We start from the raw sequence: 19,280 nt of genomic DNA, 5'->3' as shown, positions 1-19,280 counted from the left end.
TCAGTACATGATCAATGTGTTATATAGAAATATGTGTGTGACATGGGACCAGGATGGTGTCTGCTCTTTATTGGCACAAGTGACAAAACTTTTAAATCTGGCAGGCTTACACTGCTCAACTACTTTTATAGACAGCCCAGTGCATTCACGTGCTGTATTATACCCTAACCACTTATTGAAAAGAATGAGAGGAAATAGTGGGAAGAATGATGATAATATTCCCTCCATAGACACTTCTGCCAAAAAAAAACAAAAACAAAAACTTGTACTTGCTTCCGATCATTCTAGTGGGCTTGTCACAGAATACTCCTCAGCACAATATAGTACTGTAGCTGCTACAAGCTAGAATAATCACTCAAATACCGTTAGGCAAACCAGTAAAGAGTTTATAATCACTTCTGTAAAGACATTATCTTTTTTTTTTCTGAAGGCCCATATTGGTTTAACAAATCGTCCTAAGTACAACATAAAATAATGAGTAAATTTGGCAGCAGCTCAGGTTGCTGCATTAATATATATATAAATTAGATTTTTGGAGTCTTAAATGCAATGTCTAGTACGTTTTCAGAGATCCTTGCAAAATCTGTTACAATATGCTTCCGCTATAAATGAACTCAATGCATGAGCAAAAAATAACGTAGATCATAAAATATACAAAAACCCAGCAGAGTCAGAGAGAATGAGAACTTTCCATTTTCATGTGGGCTCAAGAATAGGAATAATCGTGTTGAACATTTCACCCTGAATACACTGATAATTTCCTGCCAATGGAGCACAGGAAACAACAAACTTGGTTAAGAGTTTGGTTAAAGACATTTTGCCTATTGTGTCACAAACACAATTCTTTTGAGTGCTGAATGCAGCAGTGTATTAATCTAAATCTGAGTTTTAGGAATAACAGAAGGTAACCTAAATGCTAATATAATCTTCCTCAGACAGCACTTAACTAAATAAAATCTTCATGCTTTTGCTAAATCATTGTTAAGCTGCTGCATTAGGAGAGAAAACATAAGTAACTGGAAATCTGATAATTTCCCTAAAAATACAGCAAATATTCTTGTCCTCTTAAACAAGAAAATATTAAATAATAATAAAAATATTACATTTATGATTACCACAAACAGTATTTCACTAAGATCAGCTCTCTAGACATTAGGGGAGCTCCTATATCCTACACAGTATGAGTGGTTCCTTAACATGCTTCTTGGTATCACTTGCTTGGCAACATTGTTAGTTCCAGCATACTGCTGGCAAGGATTATTTTCTTTGTTCAACTGATAAACCTGAACAAAACTAACTATAGCTCCCAATTATAAAGTACAACTGCTAGAGAAGGCTCTATGCGTTACAATGGTGAACTGGGTGAGGGACTGACACCAAGGAAATAGAAATCTCCCATTTCTTCAAAGAACAGGTTTAAGATGGATGGCTGCGGTGCAAGTTTCCTATAAGGCACCCACCAACCTGTACATTTTGTGAGGCCACTTTTAGAGTAAAAACTTAGGCAGTTTTGTTGTCATGACTGTTCTCTGCTTACTTAACCCCTCTGTTGTCACTTCTAATAGGAGCACCAATTAGCTTTAACTAGGAGTGTGTGATTGTTATACCCTGTCTAACAGGAACTGGGCTGATATCAATTAATTTCAAATAATCAGCTAACCTGTCAGATGGCAGTGATGTCTGTGTTCCTAGTATCGACAGATCATGAGTGAAAGTTTTCATGTGCTACTACCAAATTCCTAAACATCCAGTCCCCAACAGGATTTATTTTATTTATAAAGATATTTTCTTGGACTCGTCATTTTACCAGCTTTGTTTTTCCTCACTTCCCCCTCTCCTAGTCTGTCAATGATTGGCTCTGAAATCAAACAGAGATTGGATCGGTGGGCTGCAGCCACTAATGCAAAAGTAACTCTTCTAACTTAAGGGCATGAGAGGTGCCTTACTGTATTGGGTGTCTGCAACAATCAAAAGCAAAGTAATAAACTAAGAGTCCAATTTGCAGACACCTGTTAATGGACATAGTACTTATCCTACGATCCTGACTAATAACAGCAAGATTGAAAGACAACTGGGCATAGAATACATATCTTAACAAAAAAAGTTGGATTATCAAATATTGTATCAAAATCTGGCCAGTCACCATCCTGACTGTGCACAAAGCTGTGAACTGGGGAATCTTATATACACTTGCGTGGCACTTGCTATGCCAAAGGTATTATTTCCTCATTTTCAATTACCATCAAATTGATTCTTTCTAGGTGTCTCAAGCTGAGCATCTAAAAATTGATTCACCCAAATCACTAGTCACTTCTGAAAATACAGGTCCTCTCTCTCTATACATGGCTAGGATTATCTAGAAAGGCTACTACATGGAAGAAATAGGAAATTCCACTACTAAGTGTGGGGAACCGGCCTTCAGGCAGTATCACTATATCACATGGGTGCAAAAGGAAGACTTTCTTTCCTGCTTAATGAGCTTCAAATGGTGGCTGAAGATTCATTTTTCTCCATCACAAAACATTCAGGGAGAATGGGCACATCTACACTATGATAAAAAAAACGCAACAGGGAATCTCAGAGCTCGGGTCAGCTAACTCAAACTCACAGGGCTCAGGCCGCTGGTCTAAAAATTGCAGTGTCGACATTCAGGCTCAGGCTGGAGCCCAGGCTCTAAGACCCTCCCCACTTGCAGAGTCTTACAGCCCAGGGTCTCTCCCGAGTCCAAACACCTACATTGCAATTGTATAGCCTGCAGCCCAAGTTCCATGAGGCCAAGTCAGCTGACCCAGGTCAGCCATGACCCAGCCTTGCTGCGGGTCTTTTATTTCAGCATCAATGTACCCAACGTGAGCAGGGAAATTATGTCACTTCAGCAGTGCAAGATACCTCTGTACCATAAACCAATTGTAATCATCACTTTTCTCAGGTAAGGGAGAAAAGTTTTTTCCCCTTTTCCAGGCTAGTGGGAAAAAAATCTTGAAGCCAAGTTATTTTTCAGAATGAAAAAGTGGTTAGATTTTTTTTTTAAACTGAAAGGTAATCAGGGCAAGGAGGAAAGCACATGTGGTGATGGTTGAAGTTTTTTTGGGATGGGAGGGAGAGGATGAAACAAGTCTAAATAACAGCCCCTGAAATGGATATTTTGCAGCAAGCATACAATTAACCATCAGCAATGATCTTGAATCTAAAGTAGTCTAAGATGTTTAAGGGTAATTGATAATGAAAAGGATTAAACTGGGTTTTGTACCCAATAGAAGGTGTTGGGCAAAAGCAGCAGAATTTTGTGCTGTTGTGATTTAAAATAATCTGTACTCATAGGAATGTTGAAAAATTAGTCAATGAGCTCCTTTTATATGTATATATTACACACACACACACACATTTTGTCCAAATTGTCTAATAACATCCTAATTGGCATATTCAGTAGAAAGATAAATTGGGGGGTTATTAGATTTATAGAGACATATAAAATCTTCAGAAATAATCTTATATTGGCAGGACAATGGATAAAGGGACTAAAGAAGTCAAATTCCATGTCTAATGTCAAAGATTGCAGTCCTAGAAGCATAAATAAACACATAACTCAACAACATAGGTGAGAGGTTTTTCGCAGGAGTGGTGGGTGAAATTCTGTGGCCTGCTTTGTGCATGAGGTCAGACTAGATGATCATAATGGTCCCTTCTGACCTAAATATCTATGAATCTATGAATATATAAATGCATTTACAGTATACCCTTGAATATGTGAATAAACTGTAAGTGACAGATTCTTTTAACAAATTAAAAGTTTCAATACCTTATCCTCTGCCTGGTTTTGCCCTCTTTTTAGGTCTTCCACACGACTTCTCAGCTTCTTAACCTCAGCCTCGTGTTGTTCCACTCTCTTGTTTGCATGCATCAGTTCCGCCACTTTATCATGAAACTGCTTGTTTAGCTTGTGGTGTGCATGCTGCAGATCAATGAGCTCCTTTTAAATAAAAACAATACCATTCAGATACTGAAACACATCTGCGGACTGAAACAGCTTAGAAATCTTCTTAAAGGAAGTTTTCTATCAGGGAGCCTGCTTTGGCTGTTGAAAGTCTTGCTTATAAAAAAAACTGGTTAAGTATATTCCAGTTAATATTTATTTTAACAAGAACAATTCTGCATTTTCAGGTGAACTTAAAGTGTAGGACCTATTCACATCACTTCACAAAAACTATAGGGAGGGCAGATCTTCAGCTGGTGTAAATTGTCTTTATATCACCACTGACACCAATGGAGCTATAAAAATATACACCAGCTGAGAATCTGGCCCAGGGTCTTTTATCACAGCATTGCAACTGTAACATGCTGCCACTGAGGAAGAAAATAGTCCCTTCAGTAGAGAGCTGTGAGAAATGTCAGGGCTGTCTGTGACTGTCTGAGGAGAATTGCTGTGGAAAATTACATGACATTTTATCAAAAGACAGAGGTTGTTACAGTTAAACTGGTGAAGCTTCCAATCCATTTATCAAAGCCCTTTCAGTTCTTATTTCAAGGTAGATGAAACAAATATTAAAATAAAGTTAATCTGTTTCTGGAACATTTTAAAAAGTAAAATAAATCTGTTCATACCTGTTTTCTCTTGCCAACTCTTAAATTAAATACACATTTTCATAACTAGTTAACCTCTATCCTCTGTGCTAAGGTATTAATCATTTGGTCAAAAATCTTAAGAGTGAAAACGAAAGTGATAGCAGAGAGATGCAACTAGAAATAAAAAGTTTGTGTAGTCAAGACAAAATGTTTTACATTTGAAAGTAGCAGTGAGTATAAGAGCTACCTTGTTTGGAATAAGAAACTTGATTATAAAGAGATTATTGTTATTTTTACTAATTTGTATTGTGGTAGTGCCCGAAGTCCCCAGCCCCATTGTGCTAGGCACAATACAAACACAAAAGAAAGACAGTCCCTACCCTGGACACCTTATAATTTAAGTAGGAGTACATTGCAGCCTAAGTAAATTGTGAAGAAATTTGAAACATCAACTGAAACTCAGGACACTAGCTGGCATCTATCTGAGTGTCTTTGATTTGATCATCTATACTGAACATTTAGAGCTTCTGGTTTTTTGGTGTTTATTAATTTCATTTTTGAGGTTAATCGGGGCTTTTGAGGGCTTTCTCTTCATATACATTGTAATGAGTAATGTATATTGTATAAATTGCTCATTACACTCGTATATACTGTAATAAGTAATCTTTTGATAACGTTCCCTAGTGTGCTTTAATGTAGTACTGTCTCAAACAGTACTACATTAAAAGAAAAAGAGGCCACTAAGGGGGGATATGATAGAGGTATATAAAATCATGAGTGGTACAGAGAAAGTAAATAAGGAAGTGTTATTTACTCCTTCTCATAATACAAGAACAAGGGGCCACCAAATGAAATTAACAGGTAGCAGGTTTAAAACAAACATAAGAAAGTATTTTTTCAAGCAACGCACTGCCAACCTCTGGAACTCCTTGCCAGAGGGTGTTGTGAAGGCCAATACTATAACGGGATTCAAAAGGGAGCTAAATAGATTCATGGAAGACAGGTCGATCAATGGCTATTAGCCAAGATGGGCAGGAATGGTGTCCCTAGCCTCCGTTTGCCAGAAGCTGGGATTGGGTGACAAGGCATGGAACACTTGATGATAACCTGTCTGTTCATTCCCTTTGGGGCACCTGCCATTGGCCACTGTCAGACGACAGGATGCTGGGCTTGATGGACCTTTGGTCTGACCCAGTATGGCCATTCTTATGTTCTTATGCACCAGGTAACCTTTGGTGCACACTAGCAGGGTCTACACGGACCAATTAATGTGCAACACATTAGTGTACTTCAGAAATCATAACCTCATGGTTTTCATTAATGTTCCCTATAGACAAGCCCTTAGATACAAGTAAGCACTTTCTGTGTTTTTCTGGCATTTATTGGATAAATGCCAATTTCTTTTTTTCTTTCTTTTTAAACTTATCTTATTGGGGGTGCTATATTGGTGTTTATTGGTAAAAACAGAAAATCAGAAGTCCTATGAATATTTCAATGTAATTAGCATTTATAGTTTTTTTTTAAAAAAGTCCACAAGCCCTAAGCATCTGCTTCAACTATTATACTCTCCTGCCTCCCTGGTTCCCAGTTTACTCCTGTAAGAGTAACGCCTGGTCTACACTACACAGTTAGGTGGACACATGGCAGCTTACATCAACCTAGCTGTGGATGTGTCTTCACTTAATTTGGCTCTTGTTGACATAAGTGCCTCGCTGTGCAGATTTAATAACACCAGCTTCATGAGTGGTGTAGAGTCATGGTTGATATACTTAGGTCAATGCAGTGAATGTGTAGACACTGCATTACTTATGTCAACCATTACTGTCCTCCAGCAGCTGTCCCACATTGCCCCATACTGACCACCCTACTCATTATTGTGAATTCAGCTGTCCATTATTGTGAATTCAGCCTTTTCCCTCTGACACCTTTTAAAGCCCATCAAAAGCCACAATTGGTGTACATATACCTGAAATGGAAATGACTGTTCTTTCCCCTTCATGAGTTCTGTTCCTTTAATGTATTAAGTTTTAAATCTTTTTTTTTCAAATTGCCTGGTTCATGTTAAAGATTATTTTGGTCCAAAAAATAGAATTTTATTCTGTCAATGCAGCTCTGATTTTGATGTCCCTGTGCTGGAGGGCTAGGGCAAGTTCGGCATGTAGATCCAGGAATGTGGCCTTGCACATCTGAAAGTTCTGCACCCACTGCTCTTCATCCCAAACCTGCATGACAATATGATCCCACCAGTCCATGGTTGTTTCTTAGGCCCCGAACTGGTGCTCCATCATCTCTAGTTGCTCTGTGAATGCCACCAACAACCCTGAATTGTTTCTTTCCACAGCACTCTAGCCTCCAAGGCATCCTCACTTTCCCCACAGCTCCTCTTGTGGCTCTGCAAATACGGCAGGATTATGCAGCCTGCGCTTGCAATGCCCATAGTAATAGTGCAGAGCTCCACAGGCTCCCAGCTTCTGTTAGAGGTGGTGGCCACCAAGGAGAGACATGTGGGTTTGTGGGGATGCTAGCAAGTAGGTGCCAGGTTAGCCTATCATTATTCAGACTCGTTGTGGTGCCAGAGATGAAAAGGCATCTTTTTTAAGTACGGAAATCCACTCACACAGACAGCAGGACTTCAAGATCAGCTATGTCATATTCTTGATTAAAATATACCATTTCTGAGGTTGGTGACTAGTATTATTGCTTTCCTAGAGCCCCACAAAATATGTCTGTTCTCAGGGCATGAATGTTACAGTTGATTTCTAGGAGTCCTTTAGTGGCATGTACAATCAGCTGCTGTTTCTGTTTGGTGTTTTACACAGTTGCCTTCATTTTTACCTCAGATATCTAAAACCACTGGTTTCTAACTTTGTGTGCAGATGTAACTGGAAGCCATCCAAAGTCTGAGCTGTAGATAAAAGGCCAAACAGCTAGTGACTAGAATGCAATATAAGAAGGTAATGATCAAATAAAGGTTCTTGTTGTTTTGTTCACTAAACTTCTTCCAATGAATCCTGAATGTTAAAAAATACAAAGCAATGTCAGATAATGCTTTTAAGAAGCTACTGTCTTTCCATTGCTCTCAAAACCTTTATTTTTCCATTTCCCTCCCCAAAAATGTGAAAACGTAATTCTCACTGGCTAAAATGGTATAACTGAGGTATCAGCTATAGTGATTTAAAACCATCAATCTTGTTCTGTAGACAAACACAAAGTGACTTGAGGATACTGACCGGTTGAGATAGTCCACTGTGCAAAAGCAGAACAAGTATCAGTATATTTTAGTAGACTTTGAATGTTATAAGATCTTGAATAGTCACAAGATAGATTGGATGATCCAAGCACCAATCTCAGAAAGCCAACACTTCCCAACGGAGTGGCTGAGAATGAATGTACTCTTGCCTAAACAGGTTCTTTTCCCACACTTTCCACTGCAATCCTGAAGCAAGCCAGCTACACATAGGCAAGTATTTCACTTATGTCTAAGGCATGCTGTCCACCAGGCATTTGGGGAACAGTTGGTGTTGTAAAGAGGCCAAAGGGAAAGATGTTTTATTGGCTGTGATAGTATCTTACCCCCTTTTTATGAGAGGGGCCTCTGAGAAAAAGAGATGGGGAACAGGTAGTTGTCATGGAGTGGAATTGGATTTTGTATCCATACTGGATTATTTCTAACATCCATTAAAAAAAGGTGGGTGGGGCAATCCTTAAACGGGAGAAGGGTTTTCTTTCCCTGGATGGTCCAGACAAAGCTTCTCCACCCCAGAGAGGGTGTATGAGAGACCCTAGCAAGTGCTCACTCTTGCCCACGCACTAGGATTGCTGTGCATTGTATCTCCTCATTTGTGTGACGCTTCTAAAGCCTCAGCAAGCTGGTTTCTTACTTGGCCTCTCTGGCATATTTCCTGGGCCCTGACTCTCAGTCTGCTACCCCTCCTCAGAAATGGGGCTCCTCAGCCCACCTGCAATAAGCCCTACCACCAGCACTGACCCCCTATATATTCCAGGTACTTGAACATAGCTGTCTCTACCCAGAAGGTGTGAAGCCTCTGGTTTATAGTTCAGCTCTCTCGGGGCAAAAAGCAGTTGTGAAGCAGTTAACACACACTCATACACAGATTCTAACACCTTTATGTTTAATCATACAATGCACGAGTGTACAAATCATACAAAACAATAAATACTAAAGGCATGTCCCTCCCTCACTGTTTCAAGGCATTCCTTGGCTGAGGTGTAAGTCCCTTGGGTTGTCCAGAATCCTGGGGCCCACCTGGCTCTGGAAAGCTATTAGAAACTCCTGCCCCATAAAGCTGCTAGATGGCATGTGACCTCTTCCTCCTGGAGCCTCTTACCCAGTTTCTGTGAACTTTCTTTCTTTCTCCTGCCCCATGCTGCATCTACCTGTCTGGGTCCCCTATTCCTATATGTTCCTTGGTTTAAACCCCTCCTGGTCACTGGTCTCGTTCTGTTCCTGGGAAGTTTCCACTACTCCTACATTCCTCCCACCTTTCCGAGGAGTCAGCTAAATTGGTTTTCTAAGGGCAGCTTTCCTGAATAGGGTCATTGAGGCCTAAGCACCTTCTCTCGTATCTCTGTGGTTCGTATCTTTTTCTGGGTTTATTAGTATAGGGGAGGATCCACATACATATATACATTCATGACATGGCAGTTTTTTATAATACAATATCACCATATCAATCAGATTTCAGAAATTTTACAGACATAGCTCCAGTGGAGAGGATGGGAGGAGGGCAGCATTCTTTTGGCTTCGTTACAGTTGTCCCCTCCTCTACCAGCAGATAATTGTGGTAAATAACTTTTTTATTATTATAATTTATTCTCTTTTTGCCCCTTTCCATTCTGACTAACTTTGGACCAAATTCTGACCTCTATAACAGTTGTGAGGTCACTCCAGCTTTACACTGGGGTAACTTAAATCTGGCTCTTTAATAAATGCACTGTATTACTTTCACAAGACTGATGTGGTGAGCACAAGGTTTATTTATGCACAAGAAATTGTGATTTTTGAAAATAAAAGCACCTAACTTTAGAAGTTGGAACTGGGCATGAATAAAGTCAGCATCAAAACAGCCAACTACAGCTTTGTAGTAGTAACAATGGAAACAGAAAGAAAGGAAAAAGGCATGAGCAGAGGTTGAATAAATCTGCCAAAAGGTTACCTGAGAAATAATTGCTGGAGTTTGGGAGCTTTTTTTAAAAAAAGTCTTTTGAGCAACCTCTACCCCATTATAATTATAGGCGCTCCATCTACAGTTATAATAATCTACAGTTATAATCAATATGATTGGGCTATTTTTCAAAGAGAATCTGGTTTGCACACAAATAATAATACATGGTATGACAATGGCTATAGAAGAACTACACTTCTATAACTGGGTCTGGCTTGATTACACCATACTGATAGCCTTGTTACACTTCAGCTGGGTTCAACAGGGGACTTGGGCAAGAAAAGTTATTCTGACATGGAAACAAGTTGATTAAAGTACAACAGGTGTGGACACTATAAGCAAATCTATTTATCTGAAAGTTAGTTGAAGACATCAACCATGGTTCAAAAAGAAGCACCGAGCAGGAAAATGCACAACAAGAGTACATGATGTTTTAAAGAAAGAAGTGGAATAAATTGGGTACCATCTCCAAGTTCACCCTAATCTTATTGAAGCTGTCATCCCAGCAAAGAATAGTAGAATACACAGAGAGCACAGCATTTAACAAATTCACACACTAAGCAAAAAGGCAAAAAGGCAAAATATAAAGGGAAGGCTAACCACCTTTAAATCCCTCCTGGCCAGAGGAAAAAAACCCTTTCACCTGTAAAGGGTTGAGAAGCTAAAGATAACCTCGCTGGCACCTGACCAAAATGACCAATGAGGAGACAAGATACTTTCAAAGCTGGGGGGTGGGGGGGAACAAAGGGTTCTCTCTGCCTGTGTTTTTTTTTTTCTTTTGCCGGAACCAGAGCAGGAATGCAGGTTAGAACTCCTGTAAAGGGTTAATACGCAATCTAGTTAGATATGTGTTAGATTCTGTTTTGTTTAAATGGCTGATCAAATAAGTTGTGGTGAATGGAATGTATATTCCTGTTTTTGAGTCTTTTTGTAAATTAAGGTTTTGCCTTGAGGGATTCTCTATGTTTTTAATCTGATTACCCTGTAAGGTATTTACCATCCTGATTTTACAGAGGTGATTCTTTTATTTTTTCTTCAATTAAAATTCTTCTTTTACGAACCTGATTGCTTTTTCATTGTTCTTAAGATCCAAGGGTTTGGGTCTATGTTCACCGATGCAAATTGGTGAAGATTTTTATCAAGCCTTCCCCAGGAAAGGTGATGTAGGGCTTGGGGGGATTTTGGGTGAAAAGACGTTTCCAAGTGGGCTCTTTCCCGGTTATATTTGTTAGACGCTTGGTGGTGGCAGCAAAAAAAGTCCAGGGACAAAAGGAAAAATAGTTAGTACCTTGGGGAAGTTTTAACCTAAGCTAGTAAAAATAAGCTTAGGGGGTTTCTCATGCAGGTCCCCTCATCTGTACCCTAGAGTTCAGAGTGGGGAAGGAACCTTGACAGTGTGTTTTGCTGCAAGTGGCAAAAAATTCAGGACATAAGAAAATTCCCTTTAGAAGGAACAGTCAATTATATCATGGCCTTCCCTCTGCCATATTTCTCTACCCCAAGGAACATGCCCAGTTCTCTTGGAAAAATCAGGAATAGTTTGAACTCACTTAAATTTGCCTAAACCCTGGTGCAAAAAACTGAACATATTGTTCCATCTCAGGCTTAACCAGTTATGACTAGAGAGAAATAATTACTCTGCTTGTTTTACATATGGTATTCCTGGTAAAGCAACCCACTATATTCTTTGTCTTTCTCATATTCTCCCCTTCTTGGGTGGTATTACCTTAACGGTATTCTTAAAGAACAGTGTATATACGTCATCATTCATTCCCATGTAAAACACTCTACATTTATTAGATACCCTTTTTGCCCACTTTATTTTACTAATATCACATTGTATCTTTAAAACTAGCTTTCACAGTATTTCCTATCACTTCATTAGAACACTCTCTACTTCATCCCCCAACTGGTCAATAATAATAAATTTAAAAACAGCCACAACCACCATCAGCACCACTTAGTATGGGACCCAGAAGAATTCAAGCAGCACATCAACACTTCTTCCCACTTGATATTTAACCATCATAATCTATGCACTTTTAATCCAATTTAATCCAATTCTGTATACATGTGTACTAGTAAAATCTCATTTATATCGCTCTAATTTCCCCAGTGACAGTGACTTGTTGAAACCCCACTCCATTTCCTTTATCTACTCTAAGCTAGATATCATATCAAAGAAAGATGTATTGGATTTTGTTTTGTCTTGATGAAACCAACTGTATGCATTCACACATGCCTCACCTCAACTTTCCCCTAGAATCTAAATAATTTCAAAATGACAGTTTTATTAGTTATCTTAGCAATTTATCAGACACTGAAGGTAAATGCTATTGTTTGTAATTCTCTATCAGTTTTATTTAGGGTTGTGCATTCAGAATGTGCAGAGACCTGAATATAGCAGATTATCCCAGTATTTGTGTTTACATTTTTCATCATCTTTTCTAATGCCTCAAGGAGAACATTATACCAGGAAGTCTAAAATAAGCAGAGATCTGGTTTTCAGCATATTTCTACCATTTATGAACAGAAATGCTTTAAGACTAGAATTTGTTTTACCTCACTTCCATAAATGGCTCCCTCAGGTCCTAAAAACCCCTTAGGAAGTATACCTCCACTTGTATCCTTTTGTGTAGACTGTACAAACACTTCTAATTTCTGTACATCTTCAAAAAGATACAATAACGTTTGCCTGTAAAAGTGTTCTGAGACCTTCCTGACTGCCCCATGAATAAAATTAACTACTGTGATTCCTGTACTACTATACCTATTCCCTTGTGTACCTTAAGGTAAACTTCATCAGATCCTGCTTATTTGAATAAAACATTAAGATATCTAGGTAATCTTTATTGTGTTACTTTCTGAACAGCCTTGTGACTTCCCTCCCACCCTCGCAAACTATAAATATAGAAGTAATGTTATATTTCCAGAGACTATTGTAAGGCCTTGTCTACACTATGAAATTAGGTCAAATTTATAGAAGTTGGTTTTGTAGAAAGCGTTTTTATACAGTCGATTGTGTGTGTCCCCACACAAATGCACTAAGTGCAGGTAGTCGGCGGAGTGCGTCCACAGTACCGAGGCAACCGTCGACTTCTGGAGTGTTGCACTGTGGGTAGCTATCCCACAGTTCCCACACTCTCTGCTGCCCATTTGAATTCTGGGTAGAAATCCCAATGCCTTATGGGGCTAAAACATTGTTGCGGGTGGTTCCGGGTTCATATCGTCAGGCCCCCCTTTCCTCCCTCCCTCCGTGAAAGCAATGGCAGGCAATCATTTCGTGCCTTTTTTCCTGGGTTACCCATGCGGACGCCATAACACAGCAAGTATGGAGCCTGCTCAGCTAACTGTCACCGTATGTCTCCTGAGTGCTGGCAGACGCGGTACTGCACTGCTACACAGCAGCAGCTTATTGTCTTTTGGCAGCAGACAGTGCACTATGACTAGTAGCTGTCATCGACGTATTCCAGGGTGCTCTTTTAACCGACCTTGATGAGGTCGGGGCGCCTGGGGAAACATGGGAGTGACTCAGCCAGGTCATTACTCTTTTAAGTTTCGTCTCATGGCGACTCAGTGCTACCGGCAGTCCTACTGCACCGTCTTTTAATGAGCAGCCAAGAGATGACGATGGCCAGCAGTCATACTGCACCGTCTTCTGCCGAGCACCCAGGAGATGACGACGGCTAGCGGTCGTACTGCACAGTCTGCTGCCAGCAAGATGTATAAAGACAGATGAAGTGGATCAAAACAAGAAATAGACCAGATTTGTTTTGTATTCATTTTCTCCCCCTCCCTCCATGAAATCAATGGCCTGCTAAACCCAGTTTTGAGTTCTATCCTTGAGGGGGCCATTCTGTTTCTCGCAAAGCCACCCCCTTTGTTGATTTTAATTCCCTGTAAGACAACCCTGTAAGCCATGTTGTTGGTTGCCCCTCCCTCCGTCAGAGCAACGGCAAACAATCATTTTGCTGCCTTTTCCCTGGTTTGCCTGAGCAGGAGCAGACTCCATAGCACAGCAAGCATGGAACCTGTTCAGCTCACCGCAGCAGTTATGACCATTGTAAACACCTCGCGCATTATTGTGCAGTTTATGTAGAACCAGCACCTGAAAAACTAGGCAAGGAGGTGACGGAAGCGCGGTGATGAGGACATGAACACACTTTTCTCTAAAACTGCGTTCCCCCGCAATTTGGAGATCATGGTGTTAATGGGGAAGGCTCATGCCCTGGAACACCAATTCTGGGCCGGGGAAACAAGCACAGACTGGTGGGACCACATAGTGTTGCAGGTCTGGATGATTCCCAGTGGCTCCGAAACTTTCGCATGTATAAGGACACTTTCATGGAACTTTGTGACTTGCTTTCCCCTGTCCTGAAGCACAAGAATACCAAGATGAGAGCAGCCCTCACAGTTCACAAGCGAGTGGCAACAGCCCTGTGGAAGCTTGCAATGCCAGACAGCTACCAATCAGTTGGTAATCAATTTGGAGTGGGCAAATCTACTCTGGGGGGTTGCTGTGATGCAAGTAACCAGTGCAATCATTGAGCTGTTTCTATCAAAGGTAGTGACTCTGGGAAATATGCAGATCATACTAGATAGCTTTGCTGCAATGGGATTCCCTAACTGTGGTGGGGCTACAGATGGAACGCATATCCCTATCTTGGGTCCGTACCACCAGGGCAGCCAGTACATAAACCACAAGGGGTACTTTTCATTGGTGCTGCAAGCACTGGTAGATCACAAGGGCCGTTTCACCAACATCAACGTGGGATGGTCGGGAAAGGTTCATGACGCTCACGTCTTCAGAAACTCTGGTCTGTTTAAATGGCTGCCGGAAGGGATTTACTTCCCAGACCAGAAAATAACTGTTGGGGATGTTGAAATGCCTATAATTATCCTTGGGGACCCAGTCTACCCCTTAATGCCCTGGCTCCTGAAGCCGTACACAGGCACCCTGGACAGTAGTAAGGAGCTGTTCAACTATAGGCTGAGCAAGTGCAGAATGGTGGTAGAGTATGCATTTGGACGTTTAAAGGGTCGCTGGTGCAGTTTACTGACTCGCTCAGACCTCAGCAAAACCAATATTCCCATTGTTATTGCAGCTTGCTGTGTGCTCCACAATCTCTGTGAGAGTAAGGGGGAGACATTTATGGTGGGGTGGAAGGTTGATGCAAATCGCCTGGCCACTGAATACACACAGCCAGACAACAGGGCGGTTAGAAGAGCACAGGAGGGCGCAGTGCGCAGCAGAGAAGCTTTGAAAACCAGTTTCATGACTGCCGAGGGTACTGTGTGACACTTTTGTTTGTTTCTCCTTGATGAACCCCCCCCCCTTTGGTTGACTCTAATTCCCTATAAGCTACCCGCCCTCCCGCCTTTGATCACAGCTTGCTTGCAAAGAAATAAAGTCACTATCTTTTAAAAAACATGTATTCTTTATTAATTGATTACAAAAATAGGGAGATAACTCACAAGGTAGCCCAGGTGGGGTGTGGGAGGAGGGTAGGAGGGAAGGAAAAGGCCACTTTAAAACTTGTTGAATGACAGCCTTCTGTTGCTTGGGCTGTCCACTGGGGTGGAGTAGTTGGGTGCCCGGAGCCTCCCCCCTCTGCGTTCTTGGGTGTCTGGGTGAGAAGGCAATGGAACTTGGGAAGGAGGGAGGGTGGTTAAGCAGGAGCTGCAGCGGCTGCTGTTCATGAACCTCCACCAGACGCTGGAGCACGTCCGTTTGATCCTGCAGTAACCCCAGCGTTGCCTCATGCCTCCTCTGATCTTCCTGCCACCACCTCTCCTCACGTTCATCGGCCACTGTCCTGTACTCTGCTATTGGGTCCCTCCACACAGCTCTGTCAGTGCCGGATGACTGCATGAGCTCAGAGAACATTTCATCGCACGTGCATTTTTTTCGCCGCCTTATCTGAGATAGCCTTTGGGACAGAGGTGGGAGGCTTGAAACATTTGCAGCTGCTGGAGGAAAAAAAGGGAGTGAAGTATTTAAAAAAATACATTTTACAGAACCATGGCTCTACTCTTTCACGGTAAACAATACTATTCACATTACATAGCACATGTGATTTTGGTACAAGGTCACATTTTGCATCTTATATTGAGTGCCTGCGGCTTTGGTGTTAGAGGTCACGCAAGCAGGGCCAGGCAACAGAATTCGGCTTGCAGGCGGCCATGGTAAGCAAAACTTTCGGTTTCTGCAACCTTCATAACAGCAGCGCCCTCCTTTCCCATACCAAGCAAAGCCCGTTGAGTTGGCCATTTAGTGCTGCGGTTTTCCAGTTAACGTGCAGCAGCAGAAACCAAACTAACCCCCTCCCCCCATCCAATTCTCTGGGATGATCGCTTTTCCTCTCCCCCACCACCTGGCTGGTATCAGGGAAGATTCCTGCTAGCCAAACACGAATAGCTCAGCGCCAATGCCCCCCACGTGGCTAACTGCAGGGAGGATTTCTTTTCAGCCACAGGCAAACAGCCCAGTAGCAATGGGCACCTCTGAATATTCTCTTAATTAAATTCCCCTATTTCAACCAGGTTACCATGAACGATATCACTCTCCTGAGGATAACACAGAGAGATAAAGAACGGATGTTGCTTCAATGCCAGAAAACACCAGGACCATATGCTGCCAGGCTTTCTCATGCAATGATACCAGATTACTTGCTACTAGCATGGTGTGGTAAAGTGTCCTACCATGGAGGACGGAATAAGGCTGCTTTCCCTAGAAATCTTCTGCAAAGGCTTTTAGAGTACCTCCAGGAGAGCTTCATGGAGATACTGGAGGATTTCCACTCCATCCCCAGACACGTTAACAGACTTTTCCAGTATCAGTACTGGCCATGAATTCATCCCAAGTCCTCAGGGCTACTTAATCATTAAAAAACGCTTGCTTTTATAACATGTATTATATTTAAAAAGGTACACTCACCAGAGGTCCCTTCTCCAGCTTCGTTGGGTTGGGAGGGTATTTCAGTCAGTGTGATAAAAAGATCCTGGCTGTTGGGGAGAACGGTGTGCTGTGTGCTCTCCCCATGCTCGTCCTCCTCCTCCTCATCTTCCCCATCTGCAAAATCCTCAGGCATGGCAGAGAGTACCCCATCATCGGAGTCCACGGACAGGGGTGGGGTAGTGGTGGCGCCCCACCCCCCCCAGAATTGCACGCAGCTCAGCATAGAAGTGGCATGTCTGGGACTCTGTCCCGGAGCATCCGTTTGATTCTTTGGTTTTCTGGTACGCTTGTCTGAGCTCCTTAAGTTTCACACAGCACTGTGTTGCATCCCTGATGTAGCCTCTGTCCCTCTGAGATTTTTTAAAATGTTTTGGCATTTTGCCTTTTGGAACGTAGTTCTGATAGCACGGATTCCTCTCCCCATACAGCGATCAGATCCAGTACATTCCGTTCGGTCTATGCTGGAGCTCTTTTTCGATTCTGGGACTTCATGGTTACCTTTGCTGATGAGCTCTGCATGGTCACCTGTGCTGATGAGCTTGCCTGGCCAAACAGGAAATGAGATTCAAAAGTTCCCGGGGCTTTTCCTGTACACCTAGCCAGTGCATCCGCGTTCAGAGTGCTGTCCAGAGCGGTCACAACAGTGCACTGTGGGATAGCTCCCGGAGGCCAATACCTTCGAACTGCGTCCACACTAACCCTAATTCAAAACGGCGATGTCGATTTCAGCGCTAATGCCCTAGTTGAGGAGGAGTACAGAAATCGGTTTTAAGAGCCCTTTATGTTGAAAAAATGGCTTTCTTGTGTGGATGGGTGCAGGCTTAATTCGATTTAATGCTGCTAAATCCGACATAAACTCGTAGTGTAGACCAGGCCTAAGATAGCTATTAAGCACTTCAGCATACTCCTTGTTAGGCTGTTTGCTCTCCTTTCCTTTAGCTGCTGCATGGCACATGAAACTACTTTTTGTGCAAACTCATATTGATTTACTTTTCTAATATTACCTCCGCAAATAATGTACATGAGGTGGAAAAGTAAGTGCAACATATATGTGAGATTTAATAATACAAAATATGACTAACTTTTTGGATACATTTAATCTAGTATATATTGCTTGTCTTGTGAGGAAAATAACTGATCAGTTTGAACTGGTGTTATAAATTCTCACCAGTTTATGAAATCCTTTACTAGGTGCAGAGAGTCCAAGGCAAACTAAAATGATATGGCCCTACCTCTGAGGTGCTATTAGGGAAAGAATAACTTACAGAATAAGCTTTTCACGACAAGTAGAATCAATTATTTTTACTGTTATAACCAAGACAGATTCCCGTTAGAAACGATACCACCCTTGCATGCAACTACTTTAGATTTTTATATACTTGGTGTGCCCAATATTGCGGTACTATGTTTCAAATCACTTCTGTAAATCTAATTGATTTAATAAATTCATACTGAAATTACTTACTCTACTCTTCAGCAGTTTTACAGTATTATGCATACAGCAGCACTAGAATATAATTAAAGGCCCTATTCATTGAAGATAAATTCTTGTGCTACTAGGTCAACTGTGTTTTTTGCCCCTTTTTCTAGTTAGAACGTTTCTGTATGAAAAATTACTACGGAAAACTGGATATTAATAAATCCTTGCCTATGGACTGGCCTGTACAGGGGTCATATATAAATGTGAGGCCATGACAAACATTTACATTTATCATATGAACATAAAATCAGTACTTCATGGACAAATCTATAATATCACATTAACACTGAATGCATGTCTAAAGCTACCATTTACATGCAGGTTATTCAGGGAAGCAATCCAGTAACTCATTGTTTTTAAAGATTATCTGGATGTTAAAAAGCTTAAGGAACTGAAATATTATACTTTGTATATGAAAATACAAAATCACACTGGTTCAAATTCAGGGCAGAAGTGTGACCATGCAGATGTCCTGAAAAGCAAGGAAATAATTCACAAAGTACACTTTCTGAGCTGTGGAAATCCACGTGTGTGCACACAGCTCTGAAAGATAATGGATAACGTACTCACTTGTGTAACATGAGTTCAGAAGATTACCAGAGGGGAATGGCCTGACAAAATGTGTGCAAAAGCCATTCAAAGGGGTTCAAAGCCATGGCAGTCATATGTAGATGCCACAAGACCATGCAGATAATACTGCTTATTCAATATTATTTTTAGGTTTCTCTATGGCACGCAGGAGTAGAGGCTCAGAAGACCTCACAAACAATTTGTGCTCCAAACCACCCACTAAGTAGGGAAGTATCATCCGTATTGAATGGATGGGGAAACTCAAGCAAAGAGCAGTTAAGTGATTTGTCTAAAGTCACACACAAAGTCTGTAGCAGAGCTGGCTATAGTATCCAGATCTATTTATTATCAGGCCAATGCTTTGGCCATGAGACCGTCCTCCCTCTGCACAACTGAGGAATTTGTTTCAACTAGGGGTTATGATATATCTTGCTAAAATGAGAAGTTGTAATCCCCAAGAAGAGGCAGATTGTTATTTCCCTGCAAGCAAGCAAATGATGTGCTACTTGCTCTGCAATTCCCA

At 41.3% G+C, this 19,280-nt stretch overlaps 1 protein-coding gene across 1 annotated transcript in view; it reads right to left on the bottom strand.

The window, feature by feature from the left end:
* CCDC102B (coiled-coil domain containing 102B) overlaps nt 1-19,280 on the bottom strand; it is a 308,469-nt gene that overhangs the window by 92,656 nt on the left and 196,533 nt on the right. The window contains exon 6 of the mRNA XM_077809076.1: nt 3,800-3,970. Within this exon, the coding sequence (XP_077665202.1) occupies nt 3,800-3,970 (171 nt within the window). The remainder of the gene's footprint in view (nt 1-3,799; nt 3,971-19,280) is intronic.

This window comes from Eretmochelys imbricata, chromosome 2 (assembly GCF_965152235.1).
Source record: "Eretmochelys imbricata isolate rEreImb1 chromosome 2, rEreImb1.hap1, whole genome shotgun sequence".
NCBI lineage: Eukaryota > Metazoa > Chordata > Testudines > Cheloniidae > Eretmochelys > Eretmochelys imbricata.
This window is presented reverse-complemented; position numbering and strand designations above follow the sequence as displayed.